Below are 24,518 nucleotides of genomic sequence, written 5' to 3' on the forward strand. Positions count from 1 at the left end.
TGGGGACCACTTATGATTATAATATAATACCAATAAACCATTTCATTACATACACCTGTCTGTGTTTCCAGACTTTATGACCACCTTGCTATAGTTCACTATTTTATATGTCTAATGTAGACAATATTAGTAAAGCAAAAATAGAGAAATACTTTGAATATTATTATTCTTTGGATTCAATTTTTCCCATCTGCCATACAGAAAATTTGTTAACTGGAGAATGAGCCCAACTAACTAGTGTTGCAATCCTATCATTTCTTTCTGGAAAAGGTGCCAAAAGGAAACAAAAAGTTACTCAGATAAAAGAGACAATCTATAGGAATGGAAAATCAAGGATAAGACACTGTACAGGTAAGTCACCTATACTTCTGGGTCTGCTTCCTTGACCCAAAAAGAAGTAAAAAAACTAGAAGAGTTTTAAAGATCAAATGTTTTTAAAATGTGGTAGACTCTCTTCTGCCAAGAATTCCTTACACCAGACATATATAAACACTGTAACAGATACATCTATTTATAAATACCAGTAGAGAGAAAAGATATAGGATTAATCTTGGGTTCTGGTGCAAATCTTTCTAAAACTTTACTTACAACTCAGGCTACAACATGTTACTTTCAGTGTTTAATCTTCATGACTAAGAATTGTACCTTAAAAGTAAATAATTCTGTAAATGGATTCTCTGAGTATAATTAAATTTGTATTTAACAATTTAACACATCCATTTCAAGATGTGTATATACTCTAAATTACATTTCAGCATTCAAGGGGAAAAAGTACTTTTGATTAAATAAAAAGTATAAAACTATGGTAAATCACCTATGGTAATTACTCAAGGAGCATATTTTAATTAGAAAATGTAAACTCATAACTTTCTTCAAACTTAGGAAAATATTCAAGAATCTTTTAAATTAAGCCCCAAATAGTGATTACTTAACAACATTATTATTCAGAGTTGGGAAAAAGTTTCAAATATAAAACACAAGACAGTGACAAGCTACCTGCTAGCATTGCTTGTGGAAGTGTAGGCGTTACTGGAGGTGGCAGCAGAGCTGAAAACACTGTCCAGTTCTGCCAGGGCCGCATACTTGTCTGAAGACGCACTTGACTGACTGGGAACTGAAACCACAGAACCAACAGGAGCTTTACCTGTGGTCCCAAACCCACTACCCTGATCACCACCTACAAACAAACAAAAACAAATTAAATCAAAGATTTTAACTTACGTTTAACTTATCCTTTCCAACTTACCCACCACATTTGCCATGATGTGTGAATTTAAAACTGATTTGGAGCTTAGCAAATAAATGGACATGACTCTAGATTCTTACCTAATAAACAAATACTCCAGAAAATACTGGACAAGTTTAGTGCTATACATTCCACTCTGATAAAAAAAAAAATACTGTTTCTGAAATAAAAACTAAGACCCGGTACCAACGACATGTCTAGGTTACATACAAGAAGGAAATTCTCAAAGTGCTACATTAAATCTGCAATATGGGGACAACTCAATCAAGCACACATATACACTCATCTAATGCCGAAAAATTGATGCGTTTGAACTGTGGTGTTGGAGAAGACTCTTGAGAGTCCCTTGGACTGCAAGGAGATCCAACCAGTCCATCCTAAAGGAGATCAGTCCTGGGTGTTCACTGAAGGACTGAGGCTGAAACTGAAACTCCAATACTTTGGCCACCTCATGCGAAGAGTTGACTCACTGGAAAAGACCCTGATGCTGGGAGGGATTGGGGGCAGGAGAAGGGGACGACAGAGGATGAGATGGCTGGATGGCATCACCGACTCGATGGGCATGAGTTTGAGTAAACTCTGGGAATTGGTGATGGACAGGGAGGCCTGGCATGCTGCGATTCATGGGGTCGCAAAGAGTCAGACACAACTGAGCGACTGAACTCAACTGAACTGAATGCTGGACCTATGTGAACTCAATCTATTAATAATATCTTCCCAGGGTTGTTTATGAACAAATTAGGAGATAGTAATAAGAAAACACTTACTATGCATCAGACGCTGTTCTAAATACCTCTCATGCAGTAACACACACGACACAACTTTTTAAGTCGAATGCTACTTCTATTACTCTTGGAGGGGAGATGAGAAATCAGGCTCAGAGATCAGAATGCAGAATCCGGTCTGAAAGCAGACCCTGGCTGTTCTCTTTACTACACTATGCACTTTGAGAGGCAAAAATACTAGCCTTACGAACATAACTGGGTATAAAAATACACTGCAAATATGCTTTCTTTTTAAATAAATACTAAAATAGTAATAGAAAATAGTTCAAAATTAATACATCATAAAAACTACCAAAATAATCCTCTAGTCATCTCTTGACCCTTTTGGCCTTTAGAACAATAAAGCACACTAAGACAAAATTAAATTTTTGTCAATTATTTTCTTTTAAATCTATAAGTGTACAAACTAGTTTCTAGGCTTTCTACCGTGTGGTTATTTCAGATCCAAAATGTGCTAAATAGTCACGAACATTTAGTGTAGATAAAACCTATACACAATGAAGAAGAGCATCCTCAGAATTTAATAAATACAACCAATGTAGAAGACTGCTTAATATACAAATCTGTATTCTTTTCTTTAAAGCTTGATACCTTGCCCAGCACTGAAGATATTGTCTAAATTAGCAAGTGCCGCATATTTGTCTGTAGTCTGTAGACCAGCTTTGTTCGCTGAAACTTTACTAACAGCTGAAGCTGTTTGATGACTCTGGGAAGTACTGAAGGTTCCAAAATCAGCACTGGAGGATTTGGGGAAGTTATCAAAATGAGCAAAATTAGCATTTACTGATCCAGCACTTCCACCTGTAATAGAATAGACAGAAAACTTGAAACTGCAAGACTTTCCCAATATCCTTTGATAGATTAAATGATCACTTCCTCTTAAATTAAGTTTCCTATAAGTAATCCTAAATTCTTAAAAGTAAAAACTGGCAAATGGCATTCAACTTGAATCATCTACACATGATTATTCACAATCTGCAAAACTAGATGTTCAAAGGTCCTGACAACATATAGGGCAACAAGCTCCTATGTGTAATTATGTAATGACCTATCCCGGAATGAACAAAATAATTCACAGGAGAGTCTCCATGCTACCCAGTTTTATTGTACTTGAAGAGCTACTACTCAATTCCACATAATAATTTAATGTACACACAACACTACAATGTCTTCAGTAAAATTATGTTAACATATTTCAAGGAAAAAATAAGAGCACATAATATATAAATAATATAAATATTACATCAACTTTATCCTACTAAGATTTTAAAGACTGTTCTATATTCTAGAATCTTCCCTAACATACTACCAAAACACTAAAAACCAGTATATATTCATTCTATGCTTCTGATGTTATACTTTTGATGTTTGTTCTTTATACCTAAATATTAGTTTCAGCAATCAAGATATTAGATATAGATACGTGTATATACAGTTATAGATTAAACTGAGAGCAACACGCACTTAAACGTATTTCAGAAACAGAAAGATTACACCCTATTTAAAAAAATAAATAACACTTTCCATCAATCAGTTTTTTATACATTCTAAAACAAATAGATGTCTTACAGAAATTAAAGTCTATTTGTTTATGATTAAAACTAAATGTCTGTATTTAAAAGACTGTGATCTGTTACAAGGAACTGGTGAACAAAGCACATACTAAGTTTTGAAAATCTGTATGAAGAAAAGTTATTACAAATTAATAAAAACAATTATTAAAGCAACTGTTACTGTATACTATTGTGTTCTCCGAGTTTAGCAATAGTAAGGAGAGTAAAAGTGAGAACTTATGGAGAATGATCATGAAAAGATGATTAAAATTCTGTAACTGAAAAACCTATAAAATATACCATTAAACATACAAATTAGTAAAAGATGCCTACTTGACAACAGAACTTACTGTTGGAAGCCTGGAGAGGAAAAGCTGAAGTAAATTCACCAAAACTGCAGCTAGATGAAAGCATTCTAAATGCTGGACGGCCAGAAATTATGTAAATGATGAAATTTAAAGAAAAAAAAAGAAAGTTGAAAGAAAAGGTTTTAAGACAATACAGAGTTAAAAGCTGAAAGAAAAGCAATCAGCCAAAGATCTAAACAAAGGTTCAATGAGTTTCTGAAAATAATACAGTTTATGGGTAAGTATTCAATGTTTAAAGACCAATTCCTGCACAGAAAACTATTTGAAGTTTATCAAAGTGATTACTAAAATAATCTACTCAACCAATTATTTTCTGAAGCTTGTTGCCCTGAAAATGACTTACATTTTTAGTTCTATGGAAATAATTAACTAGCTTCCTTTATTTAGAGCCTAAATTAAATCAAAACATATTTTGTGAACCTAAAAAACTATTACTACTTTAATGTCTCCATGAGTAAGAAATTTAAGAAAGATTCATGTGCAGGAAAAGGAGAACAGACGTGAATTAGACGAAACACTAGTGTCCAGAAAAACAAATAAAGAAAAACATAAAGATTTCAGGTTTCCCCAGAGCTTTGTAAAACAGAACTATTTTAAAACCAGATAATCACAGAATTTAAGTTTAGAATAATTTTCCAAAACATATCTACAGAGTTGTATTCTATTTTTTAAAGTAAACATTTAATCATAATGCTGGAGAGGCTCTACCTGTAGTTTGGGGCTGAAAAGAAGAGTGACTTGCTGTGGGGAAACCTCCAAAATTACTGGAACCACTAGACTGTCCAAATGCATCAAAGTTTGCAAAATCTGCATTTGCAGAATTCTGAGCTGTAAATGGTAAGGAATAATACATGTTAATGAATATGAAAATTATAAATGAAAAATATGATAAATGAATTTAAGAATTTTAAGAAAGTTTCCACGTTTCATAACTTAAAGAAAATTCATTTAGAAATCAGATTTTAAGTTCTACAAATGTTTATTTCACCCAACTGCAAGCAATTCATCAAAGGGCATCCAGGACAATGATAAATTTGTACACAAATAGCCTCTGAGTGACATCAGGAATAGTATAAAGTGACTCTATTAAAGGAAACTCTGAATTAACAGCACTAAATAACACAAGTTTCAGTAAAGCAGACAAGAGATGTGGGATACAGGATACATTTGGAAAATTGAGATTTAAAATGGTGATTCACCAGTTACATGAATCATATAAAAATGACTTCATTACATTAAAAATTTTTGTTGTTTTTAAGCTTACAACTATGTTACATCACAGCATACTTTAAAAAAAAGCAAGTATACAAAAAGATGGACATGATCATCAAATAAACTGAAGAAACTCATATTTTATTAGGAGCCTGTCATTTTAAAACACACATTAACTTAAGAAACAATAAAAACTAGTAAAAATTATACCATAAATATACCTCAAACCTACTGAAAAAGACCAACTGGCATTTCCCAACTGGTAACCAATCTAAGAGCAAAGTCCTAGGCTTCTCTAAAGTTAAAATATGTAAGGCAAAGCAAAAGACTCTTCAAAAGGCCCAAACAGATGCTGGATAAGATTTTTATAGAGGATGAGAATAAGAAGTGGTTGATATGCAGGAAAGTGAATGCTAAATGCTAAGAATGAAAAGGATGTCCAAAAGATGGAGAAAGGTTCTATGTCACCAACAAAGTGAGAGCCATTTTAAATTCCTTAGCAGGCAATTCTATTTCGAGGCAGTTTTTGTAAAACTACTACATATGAGCATACAGCTAATTCTAATAGCTAAACAACAGCTAATTCTAATAGCTAAACAATGTCTTTTTTATAATGAAAAATTAGAAACTCAAATGGCCAGCAATTAGGGACTACTTAATTAAGGAACATCACACGATGGAATATAATGTAGCCATTAAAAAAAAATCATGTAAAGAGTATTTAGCCCTATACAAAAATACTTACAGCAAAGTAAACAAGATAAATAGGCTAGTAAATTCAAGATACATCTTCATGAGCTAATTTCGTTAAACATGATATCATGTGCATACAAAATCTGAGTTTTAGTTAAATGGAAGTAGTGAGATTTCAGGTAGGTATCATGTCCTGAACTTGCCAAGCTTTTTCAGTGAATCTGTACTCTACTTGGGCTTCCCTGGTGGCTGAGAGGTAACAAGCCAAAAGAAGTCACTAAGCAAAATAAATTGTTAACAAAGTAAAACATTATTCTAGGAAGAAAATCAGTAAAACTTACAGCATCTCCTGTAATTGCTGTTTTTTTTTAATCTAAACGGGTTCATGATAGTGAGCAGGGGGAGATGCACATAAAGAAGATCCGGCCCCCTTTTCCTACACATCTGTGCCACTTCTTTCTCTTCCAGCATCTTCCAACCTACCACTTCTGACAACTTTACAGGCTCAAACTTTACTTTCCCCAAAATACATGTAATAGAAGAAATACTAATAGATTAAAAAATGTTTTAATTAATTTCTTGAAAAATATTATTTTGAAACAAGTATCTATACTGGTTTAAATCATATATAAGGTTAAACACAGTTACTGACAAACTGCTGACAAAACCAGTAAGCAAGTACAGTTTAGTGAAAAGGGAATCTAAGAGTCAGACAACTCCATCTTAACATAAGAAACTGTAAACCCTTTGATTAGTCCCTCATTGTTCTGGCTCTACCAGTATTCTTACTAGCAATACGAGAAGATTCATTAGATGGTCTCTACTAGTAAAACCAACACTATGATTCTACAACTTATGAAAAAATAGGAATAATTTCTCATCAGTTTTAAAATGCTAATCCAAAGAAAATTCTAAAAGACAAAGTAAGTTTATTAAGGCGAAAACATAGAATACAACTGTAAACCAAATGAACAGAGAGCATGATATACGAAGTTCTCAAATTCAGAGTAGATTATATTCCAAAAGGCAAGTTTCCAAGTTTTTGGAACACTTAGCTGTACGGTTGAAGACAACAAATGAAATACATCTGTCCCTTATAGAAACAGGAATGGGTCCCTAAGCTAGTTTGTGGCTTATAACCTCAAATATATATGACTATGTAGTCTATAATAATATATACTGAACATTTAACTTATATTTAGAACATCATATGCGGAAAACTTACATTGAACATGTTTTAAACATCAGGAAAAAAAAATTAGTTCAATGCAATCCATTTTGTTAATCAAGTCTATTTTATCATATCTATAATTTTCCCATTGTTTTCCAACTAGAGTACCAAACAAACTAATCAAATACCTATTCATTACAACAAAACAGGATTTTGTAATACTTCTACCAGTTCTTATTTGTAGATACTGAATCTACTCACTGTTTTCAACAACTTTTTACAGTAACTTTTAAAATTTATAAGCATTATGGAATGAAACTCTGATAAAACACAACTGTGAAATTAAACACTAATAATACAATAAACAAAAACTATCTAGAACCTCAAATAACTTCTACACAAAGAAATCCAGACTAAAAAGAATGTGACAAAACAGTAAAGATGCTTTTTATATAATCTTATTCAAAAAGTACAAAAGAGTCAACTCAGTACTCTTTTGTACTGAGTACAAAATTCTAAAGTACTCAGTACCTTAGAATTTAAGGTACTAAGTCAATGAGCCTGAATCTTGCTGAGAGCTGTCTTTACACTTCAATGAACAATAGATACTAATGTAAAAGGGAAAAAAAAAATGTAGAGACCAGAGGATAGCAGCCAACAACTCTCATCAAAATCAGCTAACAGACTTCATTCCATCTATACAATATTTTAGATTATTTTCATCAATTCCTAACATTTAAAGAGAGCATTTCAACAAGATTTCTTGCTTCTCTTAAAAGAATCAATATATTAGGAACCCCAAGCCTGCATTTCCATGTGGCAACAGGAGATTACAGAACATCCCCCTCTGAAAGGGACACTGTGGTCCCTTCCACAGTGCATTCATTACACTACTCATTCTGTGTTAACTGGGTGGCAAGGCAATTGAGTTTGACATCCCTCGTATGTGACAATAATCAATGACAGTTTACAGTTTCTGTGATATGTTTATTACCAGGCAAGATAACTACTACATTCCATAGTAAATTATGTTTCTAACTTCCATGTATATTTCTGTAGAAGATGACTTTTCCTGAACATAATACTGACCCCATCATCGACACACATCCATACACACTAACTCAGCCAGAATGTTCAAATGAAGAAGGGTAAAGACTTCTGGTTTTTAAGCCATTAAATTGTCTGTAAAAGAACAGGTTTTCCTATAAAATAATGCTAGCCAGATTGGCTTATCTGAATAATTACTGTTTGCCATTAAAGGTTCCATTTGTCACATCAATCTGTTCAAGAGAAAGTTTTCACCCAATTATTTTTTTTTTGAAATGAGAATTTCAGGGCAAGAATTCAGCTATCAATGATTTTAAATCTGCAAACCATGTATGAAAAAGTAACAATTCAGAGTGCTTACAAAGGTTCTGGGAAAAGATATTTCAGATTGAACCAAGACATTGGCTTACACTTAAAAACTTCGTAAGGTAAAAATAAAAGATGGCATCAACTAACTAGAAGGGAAAATAAATAAGTAACTTTATTAGCTTTTTCTTGCAATATCCATATATATTTCTTATTCTCCTGCAATCAAATGAGGTAAGAAGAGAGTAATCTGAGTGGTCCTTTGTAAAAACAAAAGAACTTTAGGTTAAAAAATTATTACTCTCAGGCAACCTGACCTAATCTATATGGTTATTAAACTACTTCCTCACAGACTTATCTGTCCTCTACTATATTTCTGTCATATGTGAAAAAGAGGCAAACAATATTTAGTATCTTCAATCAATCTGATAAAGTCATACATTGCTATTTTTTAACATTTATATGTTACTATTAAATAATGACAATTATTTTCAAAAAGCATTTTAAGGGAGTTATTGAAAATATAAGGGTAATCATGGTACAAATTAGTCTGTGGAGTACACTGACTTGTCTATTTTTTTTGCTAATATGGCTACATAGAAAAGTATAACATTAATCCCCTGACCTGCAAATATTCACAAATTGCATTCAGAGACCAAATACACACACACGAAACACAAAATAAGTTGAAAATTTATAAGAGTTTGGCAGCTACTTATCTATCAATCAAATTATATTTCAATAAGCCTAAAATTGAGATAAGTAGAATATTCATAAATTACAGAAGCTTCACTCTCGATTCATTGATTCTTCTACCAACTGTTTTGACCATCATTCAAAAAGCAAGAGGTCAGAACAGAGAGCTGGAGCTCCTGTCTGCTCAGAGAAGGAACAACTGGCTTCCCGCCTAGAGGATGAAGGGGAAAGATTCTTTTCAGTCTCCTTCTGGACTTCTGCTACTTGGCTAATATAAGAAATGGAAAACCTACCACAGTCCCAACAACTTAAGCTTCCTGACTTCTTACCCTTTTCAGTATAATCTCTCTTGAAAGAAATCTTCATCCTAGTATCTCTTTTTAAAGTAAACACATACAGACACAAACATACATAAATCACACCACAACTTCCTTCTGTAGCATAGTCTTAGAAAATGTTTTTATTGATATTTAAAACAAAAATTCCTTTAATGTTTGATAGAAATGTGGCTGAAGGTTTTCTATAATTTTCCAAATTATCTCAAACAGCATATTTTTTGATACACATACATGAAATAATTTGTACCATTATTATCCAACTATAAGCCAGGACATGAAACTGAAAGCAAAAAAAGGGCAGAGAGCATCACAAATTCACAGGTGAGTAAAAGAAGGTAAAGTAAGGCCCAAAATACAAACAGGAAACCAATTCAGTAAGTACTGGCTTCTGTCATATTTATAAAACAGTGAAATACATACATGCAAAAATATAAAGAAAAAAAGTCTTCTTTTTCTAAAGAAAGAAAAGTCTCAAATTATCAAATAAAACTGCTTCAAAATGACCAAGTGAATTCTTAATTTAGTGCTCCACATTTAATTTGATGATTATTCAAACACTGGCAAAAGCTGCTAGGAAAAAACACTTACCTGCGTGACTGTTGAAATGTGCAAAGTTAGCAAAATTGGCTGTAGCTGTTGACTGAGGTGCTGGAGCAGCAAAGATGTCTGAGCCAAGATCACTTAAAAGGTCAAACTGCTTCTTTTCCTGCTGCTGCCCTTGGGAGCGACCTACAACAGGGGACTATAAACCACATATTAACTACAAAGAGCTTCCAGTTAGATTTGCTGAACTTTTACAAAACTATCTCCAATTCACCAAGCTTAAAACACTCCACTCAGTCGTGTCCGAATCTTTGCGACCCCGTGGACTGTAGCCTACCAGGCTCCTTCATCCATGGGATTCTCCAGGCAAGAGTACTGGAGTGGGTTGCCATTTCCTTCTCCAGGGGGTCTTCCCAACCCAGGGATCAAAGCCGGGTCTGCCACATTGCAGGCAGACGCTTTTACCATCTGAGCCATGCTTTCTGAAAAGCACAAATTTTCAACATCTATGCCCATAATTATCTTTTAAGTACAGAGTCAAAAGCAGTGAAGTATAATTACAGCAGGTGTCGTTGTTACACCTCATGACACAAAGCAGACTTACTGCTAACAGAGTATGATGGTGAGGCTTCCACAGAACAAATCTTTTATCCAAGGGAGGAGGTATAATATACTGACTTCACCCTTCTCTTCATTTTTCACTCAAAGCTTTGGTGAAAATGGAGCGATTTATCTAGCTGCCCTAGTATATGCATTTTTTAAAAGGGTGGAATTTAATTCAAATAATAACATGCTTCAGAATCATTCTTATATAAGACAGACATAATGCCACAGAGTAACAGATTTGTCATAACTCGTCTGATTGTCATGAAGTAAAGAAGCACAAGCTCTAGACACCAACTGCTGAAAAGACTTCAGTCTACTCAGTTTTTTAGAATAAGTTATGTAATACAAAGCTACCTGCGTTTCAATGATAAACATGCTTCACCATCAGGATGGGGAAAAAATTCTGTGCTTGAGAAATCCTTTCCTGTAAAAGTATATCACAAAGCCTATACTGTTCTAAATAACTCTGATGGTCACCACAGATTCATGTTTTACCACTACATGTTACATCTATGACAATGCTCCTGTATACCTTTACAAACTCACATTCGCGATAGCAAAACCCACAAAAAATAGACACACTCCAACCAGTTAACCAAGTATCTTTTAATGTATTATAAACCATTAGGACATAATGGTACTGGTATACAAGTAGCATTATGCAACTGTCTTAATTCCCAAATTCATTGTACTCAATCCTCCTTACATAGAAGCTTCTACAAAGACTTAAAAATGACTCACCTGACTAGGTGTGCCCTTATTTAAGTGCAGTGCTGGTGCTGAATCTCCTAAAAGAGATTTCAGTGGTTTGACCTCAGGCGTGCTGCTCGTACTACTGGCAGAGGACCCTGAAATAGATGCATGGACTGACGCCACCACTTTGGCTTGTTCTGGTGGGACATACCTAAAACATATGAAAAGTTGAAGAGGCAGTTAACTAAGGAAGTGGTAGGGAACACTAAGCTCAAAAAGCTTAACTCTATAATTCTGGACAAGACTGCTTCGATATTAATCTTATTTCAAAACCCTCTAAGAATTGACACCATAAGAGTACACTTAATTAAAATATTCAGAGAAAAGGTAATAAAAGAGCAACCACAAAACTTGCTTCAACTATTTACTTACAGTTTTTCTAAGATAACAATATAAACTGCTTTTTTTAAAAAAGAAGACTTATAGTTCAGCATGATGATAGCTAATAATTCTAATTTTTAAAAACCAAAGTACTGTAAGGTCATAAATAACATTTGAAAACTGAGCAAAAGGAAAAAAAAATATTTATTATGTTACAATTAATAGCTCAAAATATAAAGGTCTATTATAAATCTATAAGAATAAGATTAACTACTCAATTTTTAAAGGGACAGAAGCAATTCACCGAGATACAGAAATGAAAACATTTTTAACTTAATAAAAGATGTAAATTAAAATGGCATGCATTTGGTCTGAGTATAAACTTTATAAATTTTGTTACTCTCTAATAAAATACTCTGTGCCCCAGAAGTACCATTTCCAGTAACCTATCCTTAGGCAATAATTGGGTTAAGTGTAAATAAACATATGTTACCACAGTACTCTTTAAAATTTCAAAAAAAAGGGCAATAAACCAAAATTCACCAGGAGAAAAATGCTTAAAAGGGTTATGCTAGTATCCATATAATACACAGCTGCCCTGTCTTGACATGGAAAGATATTCATAAGACTTCACAGGTCTTTCAGATTTGACTCCAATCATGTAAGGACTCATGGGGTGAAAAGAATAAAGGAAAGAGAAGGGGAAGTGAGAATACAACGCCCACATACTGGCAGTGCTATCTCCAGGGCTGGCATTCTGTGAGAGCTCTTGCTCACAGAATTTCTGGGTTTGGTTCTATCTAGCCTCCTTCCCCATATAACACAGGTGGGAGAAGCAGAAAAGCAGAGTTTTTCTACTGTGCTCCACATGTGTGTGCGTGTGTGCTCAGCTGTGTCTGACTCTCTGCGACCCCATGGACGGTAACCCGCCAGGGTCCTCTGTCTGTGCTTCGGAATCAGAGTTCAAATCCTAGCTCCATCACGCAACAGATGTGAAACCCAGGGCAGACAACTTCAGCACTCTGTGCCTCCCAAGTTTCTTCTAAAACACTGAAATATGGTTACTATGAGGTATAAACAAATTAACGTTTACAAAGTACCTATACACTGTTCTGGTACACAAGTACTGGCTATTACCAAATTATATAATAATCACAAACAATAAAACTTTTGTTTTTTCCAGTATATGGAAGAGATGAAAACAGGAAGTTACATTTTCCCATAGTTTGGCTTTATCAGTGGTGATGCCAATTTCTGAGAATAGCCAAGCCTTTTTAAAGCATAAAATCAGGTAAGAATCTTTGGCTCAAAGGCTTATGGAGCTACAAGTAAAAAAGCTAACTAAGCATGTACAGCATAGGAAGTGAGTTCGAAAACTGGTTAAAAGAACAATTTCAAAAACCCTTTAGATGACAGCACCAGCCTCAATGTCTTAAGTGTAGCTGCCCACAGTGAGGGTTTTTAGGGAGATTGCATTTGGATAACGCTTATGTCGCAGGGAAGGAAATGGCAACCCACTCCAGTGTTCTTGCCTGGAAAATACCATGGAGCCTAGTAGGCTCCTCCGTCCAAGGGGTCGCAAAGAGTCGGACACAACTGAGCGACCTCACTTTCACCTATGTCGCATTACAAACCCATTGCACTACTCCCTAGGTACATATCACAGGTGTGCAGGAGCATGAGTTTAAAATGCAAAGGTCCCAGCCCACCTGAGTGCTAGTCATTCCCTGTCCCCTACCCACCAACTGAAGTTTGTATTTGTCTTACTCTTATTACTATTCTAAGGACAGAAAAGATAACACAAATTATAATTTTTTGAGGTTTACAATTATTTGGTTATGGTTTGAATAAATAATTAATATTTTATTTTGTGGCTATTATCACTAATGCAGGGAGGGAGGACTTCCGGTTTTAATTCTATAAACTCTTATTCACACACACTTTCCTCTTATCAGCTGAAGCTAAAGCATTTGAAAACCCAGCTAAGTTCTAGTCAAACTAACTGTGAGCTGGTAAAAGTGAAACTTGGGGAAATGAAAAATTAGGCCAAGGCTATCAAGGAGAAAGGTCTTAACTACAGGACAAAAGGTCTGGGAAATTTAGAACCTAAAATGATAAAAAGATAATTATATACTTCATTTTAAAAGAATAATTTATGGCACCAGGTTTTTACCATCACCTCATCTTCTAAGTTTTGTTTTTTCTTTCCTGAACTAAAATCTTGCTGTTATTTTTTCTTCTATATTCATACATAATGTTTCTAGTAATGCTGAATATGGCCCTGGCAAAAATTAGTCTCCTCTAGAGAACAGTAAGAATACAGAGTTCACAGAATATACAAATCAGAGCCACTTCTTTCTACTACGCTCACCCAAGAGAGGTGGAGATATCTCACTCATAACCACAGCAAGTATTCCCTCAACTAAAACAGTTTTTTGAAGATATTCTCTGGGTTAAAATACAGTTCCTCTGGCAAACAAGAGGCCATTTACTTCTTCATTATCCTTCTATTTATGATTCTCTCTCATCTTTTTAACCTCTCAAGAAGGAAAATACACACTACTGAAACTAAAATACACACACTAAAGAAATAACCAAGAATTCATCACTAATGAGTCTTAGTAAGTTGACTTAAATTGTTCTCATACAGCTAAAAATGAAGAGCTCAAGGTAGCTGAACACTAGTTCTATGAATATACCCTTGCTCTGCTTTAAAACACTTCACTAGCCACATGTACATCTGTTTTAACTACTTTTCAAAAATTAACATCTGACAGATTTGGTTTAAAAAGTATAAACACTTCCTTCTTAACAAGGTAGAAAAATGACTTCTTGGGTGGGTAGTGAGGGGTATTTTGAGCAAAGAATTATTGCAACCTGCAATTAAGTGAATAGATTGCTTCATGAGTGCTTTAGCACAATGCTTACTATATAAAAGAAACTAAAGAAACACTTGCTAAACGAAGGAAGATTTTTAAGAAAGGAGGTTTTACATGACTACGTCTAGAGAAGCTAACAGGGACAGTAAAGGTTTAGAAGGAAGAATCCCCAATTTCCCAAAAAAGGGTAAGAGGCCTGGTGGTGACAAAAAGGCTACTGCCAGGCACAGATGAGTTAGGATAAAGCAGAAGTAAAGGTTTTTGGAAATCAAATCCAATAAAAGCCAAAGTATAATGAGTATCTACCTATTTCCTTATTTCCTGTCTACCTACTTATTTCCTTCCTTCCTGTTATACTAATATTACCCATAATTAATGCAATCTGGGGAGCCTTTGCTCTAAATAGAAACTATTCACTCACCATCTTTTCTTTTCATATTTTTCTTGTAGGAACTCTTTCACTTTTTGTGGATCCCTGAAGTCTGGAATTGCTGAAGATCTATCATCAAATAATCCTAGCCAAATCTGTTTACAGACCTTTGGAAAGAATTACAAAAACAAAAGTGTTAAATTCAACATCTTAATGAAATTTTAAGAGATAATTAAGATTCATTCAGAAAACTAACCTACTTTAATTTTAATAATATTGCTTTCAATAGGATATTAATCACAATAAGCAATGGAAAAGCAACAAATGAAGGAACTAAATTTATTTTAATGCTATAGCATGCAGTAAAGTCTTATCAACAGCATCACAAAGATAGCTTCTCAAAGAGAAATAAATAGTGAAATGGGATATAAGAGGACCTCAGACTGTTTGATCTTAGAATAATCATAAACTGTAAACCATTAGCAAAGTCATGTAACCTTTATGAACCTCAGGTCCTTCACCCCATAAAACAAAGGAATTTGATCAGCAATCTCTTAAATCCTTGACAGGTTTAAAAATCTGCCAAAAAGAACAAATAAAAAGTACTAGAATCATACACAACTTGCTTTTAAAGTATAATATAAGAAAAATACAAGGCAGCTATGTCTCTAGCTTTATAACTGCCTCCTATACTTTTCCCCCCTAATGGCTAAAAAATGAGAGTCTAAGATTATCTAACTTTTTAGTAAAAATCAAAGAAACAAAATGATGCAATACTCAAATAGGATACAAAGTATAAAGAGAACTGTACAGAATAAGTTGATAAGGTGTGTTTCATCAAAATTTAAAACTACTGCTCTTCAGCCACCAACTGATGAAAGGAAGTTACAGAATGTTAAAGAGTGGACAGAAAATTTGAACAGACACTTCATCAAAGAAGATATACAGATGGCAAATAAGCAGCACAAGATCACAGGCCATGTAGAAAATGCAAATTAAAACAACACTGAGTCCCGGTACACAGACACCCATACAAACCACCAGAATGGCCAAACAAAAAGACTAAAGCAAGACAAAGCGAGGCTTTTTTCATGAACTGTATCAATCAGAAATGTAATGGAACATAAGTTCCTGTGTTCGATCCCCAGGACCCGCACCAAAAAAAAAAAGTCAAGGAGAAAATGCCTTATGAAGCTTCCCCTAAAAGAATTTTCCTTTTCTCCTCTACAGACCATTGTTTAACTCTCTTGTGCCATTAAGTTTTTTGATACAGAAGAGTTATTTCTGGATGTTCTTATAAATAAGTGTATTATTATTGAAATAGTTGGTGTCTTGACAAATATTTATTACAGTAATCCAGAAATACCCACCTCAAGCTACACAGAATGCTTATTTCTGAAATAATAAAGGTTCTAGCCAAAAAAAAAGACTGGCCATATCATATGCTGGTGAGAATGTGGAACAACTAGAACTCTCAAGAATGTTAAAATGGTATAATCAGTTTGGAAGATAGTTGGCAGTTTCTTAAAAGTTAAACATATACCTACCATATGACCCACCCATCCCACTTCTAAGTAAGTACTTAATTCAAGAAACATAAAGGTACATTACACGTCCATGCTCAGATTTGAACACAAATGTTCACAGCAGCTTCATTAACTCCAAACAGAAAACAACCCAAATATCCATTAACAGGTAAGTGAATTAATAATTTTGAAATATTCAAGTTAGATACTATTTGGCAATAAAAATGAACAAATTATTGACACAAGAAACTACATGAATAAACCCTCAGTTATGCTGATTGAGAGACATCAGAATTCCCCCCCCAAAAGTATACATAGTTAGTATGTATACATGCATACTATACATATTATGTAATTCCATTCATTTAAAATTTGAGGAAATGTAAACTTATCTGTGGTGACGGAATGCAGATCAGGGGATGCACTACGAAGGAGCACAACAATATTCTTGGGGATGATGAAAATGTATGTTATCATGTTACTATAATGATGGTTCACATATGTCAAAGCTCATTAAATTGTACATTTTAAATACAATTTATTATAATTACCTATTCCTCAGTAAAGCTCTAAAAAACAAGTCCACAAGTTTCCAAAATTATATTACTTTAAAGAACAATGCTGTGAAAAGAACACAGTATATAACTTCCAAAGCTTGACAAAAATTTGAGAAATCAGAGATGGAAAAGCAGCATCCTTCTCAGGCTTACCTGCCTGCTCACTGAAGTAGATGCAGGAATAATAAAGACTCTTCTCAACCAGAAACCTATAATGATTCTCCCAAAATGTAATTTTAAAAGTTTCTATGGCTTTAAAATTACATTCATAAAGAAATAACTGGTAGCTCCTAATTTTTTTATTTAAAAAATTTCCAAGTGGGAAAACAAGACATTTGCTCAAAGACTTATTAAACTGTAACTGAAAGCATTAGCTTAGGATAATTTATGACATTTAGTCTTTGTATTCCAAAACCCCTATTAACTAATGTATACAGTTTTTTAAACTAAAAACAATTGATGAATAGCAAATAATAAAAATACAAACAAAAAGGAGATGGGTTAAAGGTAGATCATACAGTTACTGTCTTGGCACTCATCATGGTAATACACAGCAAAGATGGCGTGCTTGATGACAAGTTCTATAGATACCTGAATTAGCGGCCTGTCACTCAGGGCTTCCCAGGAGGCAACAGTGGTAAAGAAGCAGCCTGCCAATGCAGGAGACATGAGAGATGTGAGGTTGGATCCCTGGGTCAGGAAGATCCCCTGAAGGAGGGTATGGCAACCCACTCCAGTATTCCTGCCTGGGGAAACCCATGGACAGAGGAGCCTGGCGGGCTGCAGTCCATAGTGTCGCAAAGAGTCGGACACAACTTAAGTGACTTAGCGCGTATGCATGCACAAGTCACTCAAAATTTCACACTAACTGCTGCAGGGTCTGTTCTTTCTCCCTGACAGGTCAAACTGTTAGGGAAAATCATGAAAACTCACTGTCTCGGTCCACCACAAACTCATGCTATCTTACTACCAGAGTTCCATGATGTTGTGTGTAATCGCTCAGTCGTGTCTGACTCCTTGCAATTCTATGGACTGTACGTAGCCCGCCAGGCTCCTCCATCCATGGGATTTTCCAGGCAAGAAAACTGGAGTGGGCTGCCGTTTCCCTTTCCAGGGGATCTTCCGGATCCAGAGAATGAGCCTGGCCTCCGGCACTGCAGGCAGACTCTTAACCGTCGAGCCACCAGGGAAGCCCCGACACTGACGGTGCTGTGAGCTCTCACTTCTGACTGCTACCCTGCAGAGGCTCCTTCCTGCACTGCTCCAAATCCTGGCTACACCTGCCACTCTTGGTAGTTGACTTCTTATTCAAGTGAAGTGACTCTCAAAATGGGATTCCCCAATCTCTTGGACTGGCAGCATCAGCATCACCTAAAAACTTGTAAATGCAAATTTTTAGGAGCCACGCAAGACCTGTGCCATCAGAACCTCTGGAGGTGGTATGCAGCAATCTGTGTCTTAGCAAGCCCTTCCAGAGACTGTGAAATAGGCTAAAGTTTGAAAACCAACTCTTTAGTAAAATCTAGGCCAGCAGATGGAAACTTTCTTCCATACAAATACTATATATAGTTTTCAGCATTTCTCAAATTTACTTAGCCATTAAATCTCTTCTTGGGCAAGATTCATGAAACAAAGACAGTATTCCAGAGATACAACTGGGAAAATGTCACAATCCTATCTCCTTTTGATCCATTCACATTTTAATCCCTGAAAAAGTGGCTTCTGCTCCTATCATTCTCCTGGAAACTGCGATTTCAGATTTGTAGATCTTCTGATAGAAACACACAAAGTTCTCTTTTCTCCATGTTTGTTTTGGCTTTTTTTTTTTTTTTTTTTGAGTAAAATAATAAACACCATCAACTGAAAAGAGAGGGTTTCTGAGTTAAGGAAAAATGAGAGAGTGCATAAACTAAAACTACAGGCAGCACTAAGGTTTTAAGGTATGGATATTTAAAGTGAAATTAGTCAAAACAGTTGTGTTTTCCTCCAGTCTCATTTGGCTGTTTAGGTACAAAGTAGGTAGAATGCTGGCTTTGATCAGGTAAAATACAACAGGTGTTAAGTGAGTGGTTAGAACAATAGACCTATAGACCATGAAATCAAAGCTAGGTTAAGAAAAATGGAAACATGGTAAGAATGATGCACAACGAAGAAATTTAGCATCAGTGGACTGGAGGTCTTAATGGTTATCCCAGAACTGTTGGAGTCAGAAATTAGACGGCATGAGCAGTTGTGGTCAGAAAACAGGACACTTACACTTGAAATCTAACAATACAGTTACTGATATCTAAACTAGAACAAAGGAGTCCTAGACATAAATAGCCAAAGAATTCAGGAGGCTGAGGTATCTTATGTGGACACTGGGACCGCCAAAAATAATTAATAGAAAAAAAGATTCATCATGTGAAGTGTTAAAACATATATTGAATGAGAGGGGCTGACTGGTATGACAGAGCATGTGATAAATTTTACTGACAAGAATATGGGGCTGGGGGCCTTGAAACATCACTGAGGACAAGGAGGACACATAAAAGCCATCATTTGAAAGGCTTCATATATGATGAAATTCGTTTTGATGATCCCTTTGGGGAGATGGATAATTAGTTTTAATTACAGAATAATATGGTAGGTGTGGCAGTTATGAGCCTAGTTGAGGAAACCAGATTGCCTTAATGTGAATTCCAACTCGGTTGGGTAGGAGAACCTGCTTCACTGAGATGCTGGAAGAGTTAAATGAGTTAATATGTTTTCCACTCAGAACAGGTATATACAAGTGGATTTTATTTATTTATTTATTTATTTTTATTAGTTGGAGGCTAATTACTTCACAACATTTCAGTGGGTTTTGTCATACATTGATATGAATCAGCCATAGATTTACACGTATTCCCCATCCCGATCCCCGCTCCCACCTCCCTCTCCACCCGATTCCTCTGGGTCTTCCCAGTGCACCAGGCCCGAGCACTTGTCTCATGCATTCCACCTGGGCTGGTGATCTGTTTCACCATAGATAACATACATGCTGTTCTTTCAAAACATCCCACCCTCACCTTCTCCCACAGAGTTCAAAAGTCTGTTCTGTATTTCTGTGTCTCTTTTTCTGTTTTGCCTACCATCTTTCTAAATTCCATATATATGTGTTAGTATGCTGTAATGTTCTTTATCTTACTGGCTTACTTCACTCTGTATAAGGGGCTCCAGTTTCATCCATCTCATTAGGACTGATTCAAATGAATTCTTTTTAACGGCTGAGTAATATTCCATGGTGTATATGTACCACAGCTTCCTTATCCATTCATCTGCTGATGGGCATCTAGGTTGCTTCCATGTCCTGGCTATTATAAACAGTGCTGCGATGAACATTGGGGTGCACGTGTCTCTTTCAGATCTGGTTTCCTCAGTGTGTATGCCCAGAAGTGGGATTGCTGGGTCATATGGCAGTTCTATTTCCAGTTTTTTAAGAAATCTCCACACTGTTTTCCATAGCGGCTGTACTAGTTTGCATTCCCACCAACAGTGTAAGAGGGTTCCCTTTTCTCCACACCCTCTCCAGCATTTATTGCTTGTAGACTTTTGGATAGCAGCCATCCTGACTGGCGTGTAATGGTACCTCATTGTGGTTTTGATTTGCATTTCTCTAATAATGAGTGATGTTGAGCATCTTTTCATGTGTTTGTTAGCCATCTGTATGTCTTCTTTGGAGAAATGTCTGTTTAGTTCTTTGGCCCATTTTTTGATTGGGTCATTTATTTTTCTGGAATTGAGCTGTAGGAGTTGCTTGTATATTTTTGAGATTAATCCTTTGTCTGTTGCTTCATTTGCTATTATTTTCTCCAAATCTGAGGGCTGTCTTTTCACCTTATTTATAGTTTCCTTTGTAGTGCAAAAGCTTTTAAGTTTCATTAGGTCCCATTTGTTTAGTTTTGCTTTTATTTCCAATATTCTGGGGGATGGGTCATAGAGGATCTTGCTGTGATTTTTGTTGGAGAGTGTTTTGCCTATGTACAAGTGGATTTTAAATGGCATTAGCTATTACTACTTTGGTGCCTAGTCTCTTATGTGGTTTGCAGTGGAGTGTTATGGGGTGACAAAGTAAGCAAGGATTGGAAAGCAGAGGTCATACCAGAAACACAGCAAAACTGTGGTCTCTCATTCCTGCTGCAGACAGAATCAAAGTGGTCTTAATGAAACAATCACCCTCTCTGAACTTCTAGAACACTTTGTACCTCTCACATGAAACTTACCACAAACTGCCCTATATTAGGATTACTATGTGTCTTAAGGGCTTCCCTTGTGGCTTAGATGGTAAAGCGTCTGCCTACACTGCGGGAGACCTGAGTTCGATCCCTGGGTTGGAAAGATCCTCTGGAGAAGGCAATGGCACCCCACTCCAGCACTCTTGCCTGGAAAATCCCATGGACGGAGGAGCCCAGTAGGCTACAGTCCATGGGGTCACAAACAGTCGGACATGACTGAGCGACTTCATTTCACTTCATCTACTTTTGATTTCCCCATAATGCTGGAACAATGGGTTGTGCCATACTAAGGGTTCAGTAGACAGGCTGATAATACTTAAAACCAGATGTTATGAAGGAATTAAAAATAAAATCACACATCAACCAGCAGAATAAATTCGTGGAATTGTCAGAATAATTTTCTCCCTTATTCTACTGCTAATCCACTTTAGAATTGCAATCACGATAACCACTGAAAGAATCTAGAATATTTTAACATATATTTATCCATCAGGGTCGGCCTTAGGAAACAGATGACACAGTCAATTTGGGTAATCTGAGAACTGCAACAGGGACTGTTTAAAGCCGAGGTAGGCTGTAAGGAAATCACCAGTGAGAGTACAGTGTCTCAGGGTTATGAGCAACAGCAGGGCCTGCCCATCACCACCTACTGACAGCAAAGGGAGGAGGAGAGGAAGAGGTCACAACCTTAAAATAAAAACGGCTACTTGATGGGAGCTTTGACCTTCAATGAAAGGAGGCAGCTAGGCTACAGAAATCCCACACAAAAGTTAAGAAAGTAAATATCCTAACCTTTCCCTCCTTCCTTTCTTTGATCTGCCAACAATGTTCTCCATCAGTTAAACCCTTCCAGGAGGCAAGAAAAGCCACTTGTGTACCCCAACAAACCAGGTACTTGGAGACATAACAGGGTTAAAAACTAGGGCTAGAAGGGCAGATGAAAGATACGCAGCACTGCATGTAAATCAAGTAATAAATACATGTAGTGCAAGCAATTTAACAAACTCAATTCTGAAAATCAAAAATAGGGCCCATCTATACTAATTCTCAATTACATATAAAAGAAAGAGTTAAGAAAACAGTGTTGCATCAGGCAAATAGATATGACATGTTATAGTTTTATAATCCCCTCAAGGACAACAAAATAAAGAAACTGGCTGCAATGGATACTGACCTTGAATAAGACAACCCTGTATCTTCATAAAATAAATACAAAGAATAAACAATGTGACATGACACTACCTGTAACCTCTAGGTCCAAAGATACAAAATAAGGAAAATACAGGAAGATGTTCTGGAATTACAGAAACTTTTGTCATTAAGCCAATCTACACATATCAACTAGAATTCAAACTTTTTTTTTGCCCTTTCTCTCCTCATTAGAGAGAGGATTACTGCCTCCTTCCACTAAGATACAGTTACAGCAATTAACAATACTGTCTATAAAATACAGGAACAAACAATAGGAGACTTATAGAACTGAAAAATTCACAAGCATAATATCCACTTTTGAGGCGAAGAAAAGATTAACAGAAATCATTATGAACAGGAAGTATTAGAAACTCTCTAGTGAGTTACAATAGATCTACACAAATTCTGTCAGCAACATATCATTTTGCCCTAAAAGGGACAGACAATAAGTGTTTTGGGGGCCTTAGTTTGTCCTAAAAACCCACACTCGGAAAAAATATACTTCAAATTTGTGTCATGACTTAAGTTAAATACTGGAAAAAAAAACTACATTATTAAAATTTCCTATACTCACCCAGACTACATGAGCATGACTATGCTAATATTTCTAGGCCACCGGCTAATAGGTATTTCTCAGTGATGGCCTAACTATAAAGGATTTATACAAACTAATAATGCTTAAAGAAATAACAACACTATCCATATGCCTTATGCAAAGATACAGATAGTCCTGCATTTATATACATCCTTTTAGGATCAGGTGGTATATTCCATCTTAAAATTTGGTTTTAAAAAATCTTTTAGCAAGAATTAGAACATATACAGCTGAGTCACTGAAAACAGGCACACACAAGCTCTATGTGCAGACCACCGGGACACGAGACTTGTGAACCAGGTATCTAAATGGGTAGGTGAGGGAGTATCAGATTAAAGACATTGAATCCAATTTATTTAATCCCAGTTTGTTGTTGTTTTTTAAGCACAAACTACCTTATAATGGCTTCCTTAGCACAGGAATCAAATTCTTCACCACCACCTATTTAGGTCCCAAAGGATCTAACCCCTGATTAACTTTCCAAACTCATCCTACAACATCACTCTCTTCAGCCATAAAGTCTTTCCTGACCACCAATTAATTCCAAAGGGGCAAATTCCCCACACCAAAACACATATAATATTATCACAATGTATTATTTATTTCATAGCCCTTTGTCTAACTTTTAAATGTAAATTTCACATGGCAGGTGCCTTCTCTCCAATTCATCACTATTTACTTGTATTCTCAGTGCCTGCCAAACACAGAGTAGCCACTGAATAAATATCTGGTGCATGAATGAAAGCAACCTCCTAACAGCCATGAAATATACGTACAATAGAAACTTTTTTCCCTTTGTTCCATCTAAAATATACATGCTGACCTAGAAGATTTAGCTTACTAACTTATGAATAAGTAATAAATTCACCAAACCAAATTCTCAAATCAAATTTAGGTCAGATGTTAACAAATTACACCTCTCAGGCTAAATCTGGCCTATAGCCTGCTTTTACAGCTGAAGTTTCACTGGAACACAGACCCGTCTGCTTGTTTATCTACTGTCTAGGGCTGTTTTGCTGGGTAGTTGCAACAGGGACTGCATGATCCAAAAGCCTAATATTTACTATCTGGCTCTTTAAAGAAAAAGTCTGCTGACCCCTGAACTACTTGCAAGACCCCTGGACTTAATATGACACTACCCCACTATCCAAGAATAATAAAGATTTAAATAGGACAATAAATAAAAGCCTGTTTTTGAGGTATGAGTTAATGTACATGCGAATAACAGAGATGAAAATAAAACAAGTCTTTCCCTGGAGGAAGAACTTTCCAAGAGTGAGGACTATCTAAGGGCCAATTTACTATATACACCCATTCACTTGAGAATAACAGAGAGATTAATGGGTATTTCACACTTATTCTCAAAATAACTGATAATCACAAAGAAATAGAAAAAAGAAGCAAATACTAGGACACCAGAGAGAAATCAAATGAAGTGGAAAGACCAATAAAACTTAATTCCAAGTGTCTGGGTTGTGAAGGAGACCAAGAGCTCTAATTCAGACA

At 35.6% G+C, this 24,518-nt stretch overlaps 1 protein-coding gene across 4 annotated transcripts in view; it reads right to left on the reverse strand.

Annotated features, from left to right (window-relative positions):
* Nucleotides 1-24,518, reverse strand: part of AGFG1 (ArfGAP with FG repeats 1) — a 75,397-nt gene that overhangs the window by 11,746 nt on the left and 39,133 nt on the right. For 3 of the 4 annotated variants that reach the window (XM_061148594.1, XM_061148591.1, XM_061148593.1), the window contains 6 exons: nt 14,939-15,054; nt 11,306-11,468; nt 10,004-10,157; nt 4,661-4,780; nt 2,623-2,832; nt 997-1,177 (listed from right to left, as the gene is read on the reverse strand). In XM_061148594.1, coding sequence (XP_061004577.1) covers nt 997-1,177; nt 2,623-2,832; nt 4,661-4,780; nt 10,004-10,157; nt 11,306-11,468; nt 14,939-15,054 — 944 coding nt within the window. The remainder of the gene's footprint in view (nt 1-996; nt 1,178-2,622; nt 2,833-4,660; nt 4,781-10,003; nt 10,158-11,305; nt 11,469-14,938; nt 15,055-24,518) is intronic. The other variant, XM_061148592.1, reaches the window with a different exon arrangement.

The sequence above is a fragment of the Dama dama genome, chromosome 8 (assembly GCF_033118175.1).
Source record: "Dama dama isolate Ldn47 chromosome 8, ASM3311817v1, whole genome shotgun sequence".
NCBI classification, from domain to species: Eukaryota; Metazoa; Chordata; class Mammalia; order Artiodactyla; family Cervidae; genus Dama; species Dama dama.